Source organism: Vulpes vulpes, chromosome 9, assembly GCF_048418805.1.
Source record: "Vulpes vulpes isolate BD-2025 chromosome 9, VulVul3, whole genome shotgun sequence".
Lineage (NCBI taxonomy): Eukaryota > Metazoa > Chordata > Mammalia > Carnivora > Canidae > Vulpes > Vulpes vulpes.
In genome coordinates this window covers 105,104,007-105,117,442 of record NC_132788.1, presented here as the reverse complement: position 1 = coordinate 105,117,442, position 13,436 = coordinate 105,104,007, and the positions used below count along the sequence as shown (strand labels likewise).

Below are 13,436 nucleotides of genomic sequence, written 5' to 3'. Positions count from 1 at the left end.
GTGTAACAAATGGCCCTAGAGTTAGTGGCATAAGAGAACACACATTTGTCATCTGACAGTTTCTGTGGGGGCCAGGACTCCGGGCACAGCTTATTGGGGTCCTCGATGGCAAGGTCGCTTAGCTGTAGTGAGGTGTCCATCAGGCTGTGGTCTCATCTGTAGGACCAACCGGAGGAGGGGTCTGCTCTGAAGCTCACCATATGGCTGTTGGCAGGACTGGGTTCACTGGGGATTGTTGAACTGAAGGTCTCAGGTCCCTGCTGGCTGCTGGCTGGGCTCGGTTCTTTGCCACGTGGACCTTACTGTCATGTGCTTGCTTCACCACAGCAAGAGGGCTAGAAGGCCAGAGAGCCCATCGTGTTGGAAGTGACGGTCTTTTGTCACTTCCAATGACAGAGGTGTTTTGTCAACACCTCTGACCTACCCCGTGGGTCAGAAGCCATCACCAGGTCCAGCCCCCAGTCAATGAGAGGGGATCACACAAGGGCATGGGAAGGGGAGATGGGCCTCTCGGGAGGCCATCTGAAAAGCCGCCTTCTGTACTTTCTGGGCTTTCATTTTTCTCACTGTAAAATGAGGAAATCAGAACATCTATGGTGCACGTGCTCATTTGTGCAACAAAGAATTACGGAAGGCCTGTGTTGAATCGGCTGTTCCGGGGCACGTGGTGGCCCAGGTAGACAAGATTCCTGTCCTCGTGAAGCGTACGCGCCAGTGGGGACGCAAGAGGACAGACAAAAGAAACACGTGTACAGATAGACAAGATCATTGGAGTTAGCAAGAGGTGCCATCAGAGAAATGAAACAAGAGAGTGGACGGGGAGGGGCTGGGTGCTAATTCGTATTTGCCGGGGCGGGTTGCTCCGAGGTAGTGACATTTGAAGGAACTGAAGCCCGCAGACCAGAAGTGGCCGGTCGTGAGTGAGCACCTCTGGGAAAAAAAAGGAGCGGAATGGCTGGTACAGTGTTGGCTCAAGCTTGATTTGATTGAGCACCAAAAAGGTCACTGCAGTCTCAGCTTAATGAGCGACGGGGGAGGGTGATAGGGATGTAGTCAGTAGTGGGTGGAGACCAAGGTGAGAGTTGGGGTTTCAGTCTGAGTGTAGGGAGAGCTGTGGGCAGGTTTGAGCCGGGGAGGGACAGGCTCTTATTTGCATATACAGGCTCCTCTCTGGCTGATGTGGAAGGGGGACTGACTTCAGGGTGGCTGGGGTGGTGGCAGGGGGGCCAGGGCAGCGATGGGTGGGAGGAGGTTTCGGGATGTGGAACAGTGGTGGCTTAGGCCAGGTTACAGACAAGTGGGGAGAAGGGGTCAAATTTGGGGCACAGAGACAACTAGACTCAGCAAAAGATAGGAAGAGGGTAGGGTGCTGGGCATGGGAAACAAAGAATCAAGGCTGACTCCTCGCTTTGGGGTTTGAGCAACTGGATGGTGCCCATTACTGGAGAAGGGGATGTTTGGGGAGTAGGAGTTCTTTTGCTGCCACCTAAGGTTTGTGATGATAAAGGAGCCAAGTTCACTGCCCGGTCATCCCAACTTTCTGCCCCACCACTCAGCACTGTGCTGTGCCTGCCCAGCCGGGGGGTGCTGGGGTCTGGGGATCCACGCTGTCTTCCCTATACTTCTTCCTCCTGGCTGCGGAGAGGGGACCCAGTCAGGGGTCCACAAGGCCGGCCTGGGTCTGGTGGCCCAGCAGAGTGTGGTGGAGATAGCTGAGTGGCTCTCAACCTCTCTCCTCCTGCCTTCTCCTCCTGCTGGTTCGCCTTCCTGTGGGATTGCAGAAGTGAAAAATATGAAAAAAAAAAAAAAATTTCCCAGACTTCTTTCCAGCTCTGGTTCTGGATGCAGATGAGGTTCTACCAACTTAGAAAAGCTCGCAAGATTTGGAAGGCAGAGTGAGTGTGTGTGCGTGTGTGCCTGTACCTATTTCCAGGTTTTGTGGGTGTCGGGAGGTGTGCTTGGATTCTGTAAATCTGGTGGCAGCCTCTCGATTCTCCACCTTTCTCACGGAGCAGAGGAAGCAGTTCCCTGGTGGCTCAGCTCTGTGATGTTCCAGCCTGTTCGAGGGCTGCTCAGAATGTGGTCTCATAGGCAGCATCACCACCATCACCTGGGAGCTTGTTAAAAATGCAAAGTCTGGGGGTGCTCGGGTGGCTGAGTGGGGGGAGCACACAACTCTTGATTCTGGGGTGGTGGGTGTGAGCCCTGAGTTGGGTATAGAGATAACTTAAAAACTTAAAAATAATAATTCTTCTCCTTCTTCTTCTTCTTCTTCTTCTTCTTCTTCTTCTTCTTCTTCTTCTTCTTCTTCTTCTTCTTCTTCTCCTCCTCCTCCTCCTCCTTCTCCTTCTTCTCCTTCTTCTTTCTTTAGATTTTATTTATTTATTCATGAGAGACCCCGAGAGAGGGGGAGAGACACAGGCAGAGGGAGAAGCAGGCTCCCTGTGGGGAGCCCGATGTGGGACTCGATCCCAGGACCCTGGGGTCATGACCTGACCCAAAGGCAGACGCTCAACCACTGAGCCACCCAGGTGCCCCCCAAATAAAATATTTTTAAAAATGTGAAGACTTGGGCCTCACCCCCCGCCCAAACCTACTAAACCAGGAACTCTATGGTAGAACCCAGGAAGCTGTGCTGTAGCCAAGTTTTCCTGGAGATTTTTTTTTTTTTACTTATTATTTTTTTTTAATGTAAGCCCTACATTTAACCTGGGGCTCGAGGTGACGACCCTGACAACCCTGAGCCAGCCAGGTGCCGCTTCTTGGTGAGCCTTTTGCATGCTAAAGTTTAAGAAATAAGCCCACTCGTCAGTCCCTCCAACAATGCTATAAGCCCCTAAATACTCCTATTAAATCCTTCTCTGCTGAATATGCCTACCACGGCCCTTACGCTGAGCTCTGGCTGATAAAGGGGAGTCAGTGTTCTAGACTTATCATGTCAGGGCTTGAGCCCCAGCTCACCACGTAATAGCCAGTGGACTTTGGGCAACAGCCTCCGTGTGGCAGGCTGCGATTTCCAAAGCCGGTCACGGGCGATAGCTCCCATCCCACATGCCCTTCTGGAATCTCACCTCTACCCTTAAGAGGTGGGGTGTACATCCCATCCCCTTGAACCTGGGTAGTAGACCTTTGTGACCCTGTCGACTAGGAGTCCAGAGGACACTCACGCTGTCACTTCTGAAGCTAGGGCAGAAAAAGGCCTCGCTTTCCTGGGATGGTGGCTCACGGGGAACCCGGCACCCTGCTGTGAGGATGCCCCAGCAGGCCTTGGGGGAGAACCGATGCCCTCCTACTACCTGCCCCTTCTGAACAAATCCAGGCTCAGAGATGGCAAGTGGCTTACTTAACCCCACACAGATCCTTAGTGGTCTAGCCCACTCTGTGGGACTCTGAAATCTCTGCCTGGCTCCCCACCGCCCCCAGATCAGAGGCTCCTTCTTCCCCACCCTGTTGCATCCCATAAGACTCACTTCCTGACCCTCCCACAGGGAGATGAAAAAGGCTCCGGGCAGAAACAGGGCAGGACAATAGTTTATTTATTGCAGGTGAAGCAGAAGGGAGGGGGGTGGGGAGGCCTTTGGCTCACATGCTCAGGGCCTGCTCTGTCCGTGGCAGCTCGCAGCCCTCCACCACTGGGGGGGGGGGGGGAGTGGGCGGGAACCGAGGTTGGGAGAGCAGAGGGGAGGGAGTTGGGGGGTGGTGGGAGGAAAGAGGAAGGCGGGGAGGGCGCTCAGGGGAGGGGAGGTGGGGCTGCCAGTGTCAAGGGTGAGGCCAGGAGGTGGAGGCTCGGGGGCAAGCTGGGACCCGAGGTCTGGGGGCGCAGTGGGGTTCGTGGGGGAGGCCAACGGTCGGAGTGAGTTACAGGTGGGGCTTGCCGGGTCCCTGGTGAAGCGGGGCTCACGGGTCAAAGGTCAGCTAGCTCCCCGGACCGCCACCCCCAGCGTGAGTGGGAAGCCAGGCTCCTGGGCTCACAGCCCTAGGCCACCTCCTCCTCGGCCTCCTCCTCGAACTCGCCCTCCTCGGCCGTGGCGTCCTGGTACTGCTGGTACTCGGACACCAGGTCGTTCATGTTGCTCTCGGCCTCGGTGAACTCCATCTCGTCCATGCCCTCGCCCGTGTACCAGTGCAGGAAGGCCTTGCGCCGGAACATGGCCGTGAACTGCTCCGAGATGCGCTTGAACAGCTCCTGGATGGCCGTGCTGTTGCCGATGAAGGTGGCGGCCATCTTCAGGCCGCGGGGCGGGATGTCGCACACGGCCGTCTTGACGTTGTTGGGGATCCACTCGACGAAGTAGCTGCTGTTCTTGCTCTGCACGCTCAGCATCTGCTCGTCCACCTCCTTCATGGACATGCGGCCGCGGAAGACGGCGGCCACCGTCAGGTAGCGGCCGTGGCGCGGGTCGCACGCGGCCATCATGTTCTTGGCGTCGAACATCTGCTGGGTGAGCTCGGGCACCGTGAGCGCCCGGTACTGCTGGCTGCCGCGGCTGGTGAGCGGGGCGAAGCCGGGCATGAAGAAGTGCAGGCGCGGGAAGGGCACCATGTTCACGGCCAGCTTGCGCAGGTCGGCGTTGAGCTGGCCCGGGAAGCGCAGGCAGGTGGTGACCCCGCTCATGGTGGCCGACACCAGGTGGTTGAGGTCGCCGTAGGTGGGGGTGGTCAGCTTCAGGGTGCGGAAGCAGATGTCGTACAGGGCCTCGTTGTCGATGCAGTAGGTCTCGTCCGTGTTCTCCACCAGCTGGTGCACCGACAGGGTGGCGTTGTAGGGCTCCACCACCGTGTCCGACACCTTGGGCGACGGCACCACGCTGAAGGTGTTCATGATCCTGTCCGGGAACTCCTCGCGGATCTTGCTGATGAGCAGCGTGCCCATGCCCGAGCCCGTGCCGCCGCCCAGCGAGTGCGTCAGCTGGAAGCCCTGCAGGCAGTCACAGCTCTCGGCCTCCTTCCGCACCACGTCCAGGACCGCGTCCACCAGCTCGGCGCCCTCCGTGTAGTGGCCCTTGGCCCAGTTGTTGCCGGCTCCCGACTGGCCTGCGGAGGGGGGAGAGGGGAGAGGGGAGGAGAGCTCGACCTCAACGCCACCCAGGCCTTCCTAGCACTTGAATAAGGACATTTTTTTTTGTTTTTAAAGATTTATTTATTTATTCATTCATTCAGAGACAGCGAGAGAGAGGCAGAGACGCAGGCAGAGGGAGAAGCAGGCCCCATGCAGGGAGCCCGACGTGGGACTCCAGGATCACACCCCAGGCTGCAGGCGGCGCTAAACCGCTGCACCACCGGGGCTGCCCCTGTGTTTATTAGTCTCATGGTTAATCCTTCCCTCTGCTTCCACGCCTGCCCCTCTTCAGCCAGCAGCCAGGGGGATTCTGTTAGAACCCGAATGGATTCCTGCCCCACTTTGGCTCAAAACCATCCCACGTTGGCTCAAAACCCAGCTCTGTCTATAACAAGAGCCCACGTCCGTCCCTCAGCCGGCAAGGCCCTGCAGGACCTGCCACTTCCCCTCCCTGCCGTCGTTGCCTCCTCTCTCTCTCTCTCTCTCTCTCTCTCTCTCTCTCTCTCTCCCTTCTCGCTCACTCTGCTCCAGCCACAGGGTCCTCCTTGCCGTTCCTCCAACACACCACCCACAGTCCTGCCCCAGGGCCTTTGCACACACATTCCCTCTGGCTGAAATGCTCTTCCCTGCAGATACCCACGCCGCTCTCTCTCCTCCTCCAGCGCTCTGTCACCCTCAGTGAGGGTCTCCCTTACCACCCTATATACAACTGCAACCCCTCCCATTTTTTAGTCCTCTTCCCTGTTTTATTTTTTTTTCCCTCAAAGTACTGACAAACCTGTGCTGTCCTATTAATCATGTTTATTGCCTGTAATGTCACAGGGAAGTGTGAGCTCCGGGAGGACAAGGATTAGTGGTATGGGCTGGTATTTTCATGAAAAGGTAACATTTCTTTTCATCCCCTCCTCTGACTCCACCCTGGTCTGACCTCATCAACCCTGCGCTGGACTGGTTCCCACCTTCATCTCCACCCTACACCCCCAAAGTCTGTTCTCCAAGCCACCAGAGGGCGCCCATGAGTCAGGCCCTGCCCGTGTCTACCGGCAACGCTCTGGGGCTCCCACCTCCCTCAAGGTACAAGCCCAAGTCCCCGGGCAGCCCACAGGGCCCTGAGCGACCTGCTCCCAGCCTGTCACCTACCTGCACTTGCCTCCTCCCTCTCTCCAGCTTGCTCACCCTGCTCTAGCCACACAGGCCTCCTTGTTGTTCCTCCAGCTCACCAGGCCTGATGCCGCCCCAGGATCTTTACACCTGCTCTTCATTCTGCCTGGGATGCCCTTTCCCCCAGATAGTCACATGGTTGACTCTTCCTTCAGGTCTCTGTGCCAGGTCACAGCCTCAGAGAAAACAGGATGGCCAGGCAATCTGGCTCCCGACTCCACACTTTTACTACTGCCTCCCCTCCCCTCTCTCCTGGAACCCAGAGAATCCCGTGGTCCCGATGCAGCCCTCCATGGGAACCCCTCGCACCCTGTGGCCAACATTATTTAGTCCCACCACAGCCGGATCCACACAGGAGGATCATTATCTTGCTGAATCATCCCACAGACCAGAGAGGGGGAGTCGCTTGTCCAAGGTCACACAGCTTGTCTTGTCAATATCTAGACTTCAGCCTCGACAAACCACCCTGCTCTGAGGAAGAGAGGTGCCGGGGGTGCTGGGGGAGAGGGTGGGGCCTGGGGCCTGAGGCCAAGTCGGGGTGTGCAGCCAGCCTGACCTGGGAGGCACCAGGGAAGGTTTCAGAGAAGGATCTTCACAGAGTGTGCGTGCGCCTCGAATCTGAGGGCCACAAATGTGTCTGTGGTCTTCATGTGCTGTTCCCTCTCTCTTGCACATCTTTCCTCCCTTCAGTGTCTGGGTCAGCCTGTGTCCCACTCTTATTTTAGGCTGGAGGTATTAATGATGGCAGTGAAAACCTCAAATGCTTATTTACCTTTTGCTCTCCACTCAGCATTGTTCTAAGTGCTCTGCGCATATTAACGGCTTTCAGCCTCCCATCCTGACAGGTAGGTCTTTTTGTTTTAAAGATGTGGAGACTGGGGCACAGAGAGATTCAAGAGCCCCTCTTAAGTCACCCAGCTGGCTCAATCGGTGGCTGAATTTTATTTATTTATCTCCTCTCTTGCCCGTCTCCCTCCACTGGGAAGTTGGCTCCGGTAGGGTAGAGAGTTTTGTCTGCTTTGTTCATCTGGGGGTCACAGCGGGACCTGGTATGCTGTAGGTGCTCAATAAGTTATTTGTTGGATGCATGAAATGGCAGAGCTGGCATTTTCACCCAGGCAGCCTGGCTCCAGTCCACACTGTTAAATTAAAATGCTACCTCCTCCAGGAAGCCTTCTCTACACCCTCCCCCATATCAGATGCCTGTCCTGGGCTCCCGCAGTGACCTGTGTGTCACGCGTCACAGCCCTGACTGCCCTGTCGGCCTGCCCCACTGGGCCGTGGGGCCCTGCGATTAGCACCGACGTCTCCCATGCTATGTGAAGAATTTCCACTAAGCATTTGGAAGTGAAAGGAACAGGGGGGCTTCCCATGCCTAGAACTCACCAAACACAAAGTTGTCAGGCCGGAAGATCTGGCCGAAGGGCCCGGAGCGAACAGAGTCCATGGTGCCAGGCTCCAGGTCCACCAGCACGGCTCTGGGAACATAATTTCCTCCTGCAGGGAAGCAGATGGAGGGCAGCTGGGGTGGCGGAGTGCCGGGCACCAGCATCCTGTCCCCTCCCAACCTCCCCACCCGCCACCCCCGCAGGTGCCCCCTGAGCCCTACCTGTGGCCTCGTTGTAGTACACGTTGATTCTCTCCAGCTGCAGATCACTGTCCCCGTGGTATGTGCCCGTGGGGTCGATGCCATGTTCATCACTGATCACCTCCCAAAACTAGAGGGATGGTGGTGGTGAGGACAGAGCGAGGGGAAGCAGGCGGCCGGGCCTGTCCCTGCCTCTCTGGGCCCACGAACCTCCAACCACCTCCCTAGCTGCCACCTGTCCCCCCTGGCAAGGTGAAGAGGGGACCCAGAGGCCTGGGGGAGGCAGGGATGAGGCAGCAAGAAGGGAGAGGTGGGGGCGGGGAGGAGCAGAGTCACCACCTCAGCCCAGCCTGCTGGTGTCAGCTCGCCCAGGCTGCGGCCGCGGGGAGGGGCAGGGTCTCTTTGTGCGCGTGGGGCGGACAGCGGGCCAGCTGTGAAGCCAGCTGTTGCCAGCGCACAGAAGGCTGGGCCCCACCCCCACCGCCCTCTTTGTTCCCAGCCTGGCCCTGCCCCCGCCCCCCCCCCCCGGCCCCGGGGGTGCCGGCCTCCCGGGGACCCCAGCCCTGCGGGAGGCCCCCGGTGGGGGGCTCTGCGGGGCTCGTGGCCCGGCCCCCGCGCACCTTGGCTCCGATCTGGTTGCCGCACTGGCCGGCCTGCAGGTGCACGATCTCCCGCATGGCGGTGGCGCTGGGGGCGGACGCGGCGGCGGCGGCGCGGATGGGAGCTGGGAGCTGGGAGCTGGGAGCTGGGAGCTGGGAGCTGGGAGCTGCGGGGCGCCCGGCGGGCGATGCTGCTGCTGCTGCGGCGGCGGCGGCGGCGGCGGAGCTCGGGCCCTGCGCCCCCGGGGCGCCTCTATATGAGCGGGCGGGGCCGCGTCACGGCCGGTCACCGGGCCGCTCCGCCCCCTGGTCCCGCCCCGGGACGCAGGGATGTCCCTCCCCCGCGGCCCCCAGGCCTCCGCGGGCACCGGCTGGGGCGCGCCGGCCCCGTGCGCCCCCACCGCGGCCCCAAGCCCCGCCGCACCTCGTCTCCCCCCGCGCGGAGAGCGGCCTCCCCCCCACCCTCCTCCCGCCCCGGCCGGCCCTGCCTCAGTTTCTCATCCGTCGCCGGCCGGCCCGTTCCGCTTAGGTCTTGTTTGCCAGAACCCTTGCGTCTACCGAGAGGACTCCCGGGGCGAGCTGGGGGGGGGGGGGCTCCCGAGCTGCTGGGTCCGTCTGCAGGGGAGGGCGGGGGTCGCTCCCTGGAGGATTGGTCTTGAAGCTGCATTTTAAATAACGCCAAGATTTTTCTTGCACGTTTGGCTGCGGATGCTTGTGGGAGCTGATGGGGGTTGTAAGCAACGGTGCGCTGGCCCTGGACACCTCCCTTGGGCCTTGGGTCCTCCGTGGCAGGTGGGGTCAGCTCCAGCCTTGCCTGCGGTTGAACATCAAGGAGTAAGACTCCTTCCTAGCTGGGTTACTCTTGGGGTGGACAGTGAGCCCCTGGGGGCTGCCTTGCCTCCCCACCACCCACAGGCGCCTCTCTGCTCCCCTATTGTCACCCATTTCAAGCCCTCGCCCTACCTTTGCATTTCTTGTTAGCTCTGTGACCTTGCCCAGGCCACTTTGTGTTTGGCTGAATTTCCTTATCAGCAAGATGAAGCAGTCAAGAATGCTCGACCTCTAGGGCCACTGGGAGGGTCCGATGAGATGGCTCAGTTAACAACAAGCCGGCCCCAGATTTCTCTGCACAGAGTAAATAGTAAATTGTAGCTATTGGTATTACAGTCATTATCAGGGGCTGGACGAGAGACTTCCCTGCTGACCCTCAAGTGAAGGCCAGACCTCCTGGGGCCCTCCCAGAAAGCCTCCTCCTCTGCCTCCTCCACATTCCTGTGGTTTCCAGCTATTGGGAGGGTGGGGACGGGCTTAGTCATGTTGGCTGTGTGGTTGGGACCTCAGGCTGGCCCCTGGCTTCTGGTTTTGACCCGGTGGGGTGGTTCTCAACGGGGAGTGATTCTGGCCTCCCAGGGGACACTTGGCAATGTCATGCCCGGATAGGGTGTGTGTGTGCTGCTGGCATCTAGTGGGTGAATGTTGCCAAACATTCTACAGGCCACAGGACAATCCCTCCGCGGCCCCAAGAATGATACGGCACCAAATGGCAGTAGTGCTGAGGTCTGGGAAACCTTGTGAATTGGGAAAAAAAAGATAATTAGACTCTCTAGCCCACACTAATAGATTTCTGATGGGTTAGACAGCTGTTATTTATTTGTTGGGAATTTTTTTTTAAGATTTTATTTATTTATTCATGAGACAGAGAGAGAGAGAGAGGCAGAGACACAGGCAGAGGGAGAGGCAGGCTCCATGCAGGGAGCCCGATGTGGGACTTGATCCTGGGTCTCCAGGATCATGCCCTGAGCCAACAGCAACGCTAAACCACTGAGCCACCCAGATTGCCCTAGACAACTGTTATATGGTATAAACCAGGGTGGCCCCCAGTGTCTGTGAGTCACTTCCTCTTATCTGTCCCACTCAGATGTGCATTTATTTATTTATTTATTTATTTTTATAATTTTTCTTCTTTCTTTTTTTAAAATTAATTAATTAATTAATTAGACTCTCTAGCCCACACTAATAGATTTCTGATGGGTTAGACAGCTGTTATTTATTTGTTGGGAATTTTTTTTTAAGATTTTATTTATTTATTCATGAGACAGAGAGAGAGAGAGAGGCAGAGACACAGGAGGAGGGAGAAGCAGGCTCCATGCCGGGAGCCCGAAGTGGGACTCGATCCTGGGACTCCAGGATTGCACCCTGGGCCAAAGGCAGGCGCTAAACCGCTGAGCCACCCAGGGATCCCCCCAGATGTGTATTTAAACACGTGCACCATCCTTGGACTGTAGTAGGTCAGATGGTTACGAGGACAGTGTGGCTTGGGGGGGTCAGTGGGATCCTGTAACCCAGGGGTCTCAGCTGGGAGGGGGGTGACGTGCCCTCCAGGGGATGCTTCACAATGTCTGGAGACATTTCTGTTTGTTACAACCTGGGGGTGCCACTGGCACCTAGTGGGTGGAGCCCAGCTCAACACCATACAACACAAAGACTTCTCTAAACCCCAAATGTCAATAAGGCCAAAGTGGAGAAACCCTAATTTAGACTTTTGAGGTTATGATCCAATGTGTTGTTAACAAAATGATCCCTGAGACATGCAGGTTCACTGGCCCATTTTAATATGTGTCAAAATTCATAAACTCCATGTCGGCATTTCTTAATTTTTTCTTAACATATCAAGTGTCATAAGAAAAAAAATATATATATATACAAATGGAAGTGGCCTTGTTGGGAGGGACTGATGTGGGGCTCAGCCCCAGAAAGATGCAGTTTCCTATGTCGCCCCACCAGGGGAGGGAAGATCTAGGTTATGGACTGAGCCCCAGAGAGCAGGCCTTCCTGGATTAGCTCACCTGGGAAGGGACAATCTCTAGAGACTACAGGCCCTATTGTGCCCTCTGCCTCCCTCTGCATCAGGGCATCCCTTGGGTTTCCCAGAGGTCTTCAGGAGAGCAGAAGGAGGGCAGGTGGGGAGAGTATGGAGAGCAGGGGTGGCCTCTTAGCACCTGGAACTGCTGGACCTGGCAATGCCAGAGAGGTAAAGAGGGCAGAGATATAGAAAGCCTGCAAGGGTGAAGGGATGAGGGGGCTAGGGTGGGCTGATGTCATCTGTACCCCAAGGCTGCCCCTCCCCACTCTGGTCTCTCTCAGGCTTCCTTCCCGGGAGGTAAAAAGTGCCGGGTGTACCATGGTTTCAAGGCCAGCAGACCCTCCCAAGCAGGTGGCATGGCATCACCTACCACCCAGAAAGCCCTCAAGGCTCCCTGTGGGCATCTGGAGGCCAGATCAACCTGGGTGATGCCAAGAGTCCCAGGATCTGGAGAGAGCCAGTGAATAGAGCCTGGGACAAGAAAAGGGGCTGGATGGTGGGCCTTTAAGAACCAGGTTTTCAGGCTCCAGGTGCCAGCCTGCCCACAGAGCTGGGCAGCATCTTGAAGCCCCAGGAGCGGGTCTGCAGAGGGACTCCACTCCGGGGCTGCATTTTTGCATCCACCTGCCTGTCTGCCCCTGGGAGCCTCACACCATGGCTATCTTGCCAGTTTTGTACGGACATGGATTTCTGCATCTAAAGAGGTGATCGCCTCTGGCCCCCCGAAACCATCACTCTAGGAGAGCTCTGCTATTAACTGCACGCTAGTGTTGGGAGAAATGTAGGACGCTGGAGAGAGGGTTTCCCATACAGTCGGGTGTGACCCTGTGGGGAGCCTGCTGCTGTGGCCCAGTCCTCCCACCCTCTTGTTCACATCACATCACCAACTGAACCAGGTTGGCCTGGTCAGGGAGCCCTCAAAGAGCAGAGACAGGCCTCCCGGTTTTGAAATGGAAAACAGAAAACAAAACAAAAACAATCCCATTTTTATTTTTATTTTATTTATTTTATTTTATTTTATATTTTATTTTTTAACAATCCTATTTTAAAATGTCAGGTTAGGGACGCCGGGGTGGCTCAGTGGTTGAGCATCTGCCTTTGGCTCAGGGTGTGATCACCCCAGGTCCTGGGATCGAGTCCCATATCGGGCTCCCTGCTTCTCCTTCTGTCTATGTCTTTGCCTCTCTCTGTGTGTCTCTCACGAATAAATAAATAAAATATTTTGAAAAAACCCACGCCGCCAGGTTAATTTACTTCCTTGGAAGGAGCAGGAACAACAGGGAAGTGGCTGGTGGGGATTTCAGGGAGACGTTGGGCATCAGCACTCGGGCGAGGTGGAGAATTGGTGGAGACCCAGAACATTCTGCGCACTAAACTGACCACCCTTTCTGAGGTCTGCAAAACCAGGGAAAGGCCTGCCTTCTAGTCGTGTTGACCTGTGTGCCGTGTGGGGCCCACCCTGCCACCCCACCTGTGATCCTCGAGGCATTGCCGACATGCACCCCAACCCCCAGTCCACCTGGGGGGGGGATGGAGTCTGTCTTGCCTACTATGAATGAGAGCAGTTTAACCCAGACCCCGTTCAAAGTGCTTCGAGCGTGTCAGCTCGTTTATGTTTGATGAGCTCATGAAAACGTAACCCTAGGGGGGCAGGTGCGGTTTGCCTGCCTATTTTACAGGTGAGGAAACAGAGGCCCCAGGAGGTTCAGTATCTCACACACAGTTGAGGCCGGGAATCCAGTTCCAAAGCCCCTGATCTTTTATTGCTACAGGAGGCGGTAGTTAGTTTGCTACTTGATCTTTAAAAAAAAAAATAAGGGCTGGCAGTTGAATGGCTGTCTTTCAGGAGCGAGATGTTGCGGTGTGAGCCGTGTGACTGTGACGTGCTCCTTGGCCTGGCCTCTGTTTGTGTCATTATGTCTGCCTACCACGTTGCCCGAGTGCTCTGGGCTGACACCCATGTGTGCGATCTGATGCCACCACCCAAGGGCTTGCTTGGTCCCCTGGGCCCGTAGGTCATTGACTCCTTTCCAGAAGCTCCCTCCTCCCCTGCCCCTCCTGTCGCGTCAACCCCCCAGACCTGAGAGCTCCACCTCCGCTGGGTCTGATTTCCCTTCCCCCTGCCCCTGGCAGAGTCCAGCTGCCCGCAGGAACCCAGCCTGGCAC

General features: G+C 56.9%; 1 protein-coding gene across 1 annotated transcript; it reads right to left on the bottom strand.

Annotated features, from left to right (window-relative positions):
- Positions 1–3,513: 3,513 nt before the first annotated feature.
- Positions 3,514–9,661, bottom strand: TUBB4A (tubulin beta 4A class IVa). Its single transcript, XM_072721639.1, has 6 exons — positions 9,371–9,661; positions 8,896–9,221; positions 8,429–8,660; positions 7,830–7,938; positions 7,607–7,717; positions 3,514–5,034 (listed from the first exon to the last, which is right to left on the bottom strand). Exons 2-6 carry the CDS (start codon positions 9,072–9,074, stop codon positions 3,977–3,979), a joined length of 1,689 nt encoding a protein of 562 aa, XP_072577740.1. The 5' UTR covers positions 9,075–9,221; positions 9,371–9,661; the 3' UTR covers positions 3,514–3,976.
- Between the last annotated feature and the right edge of the window lie 3,775 nt (positions 9,662–13,436).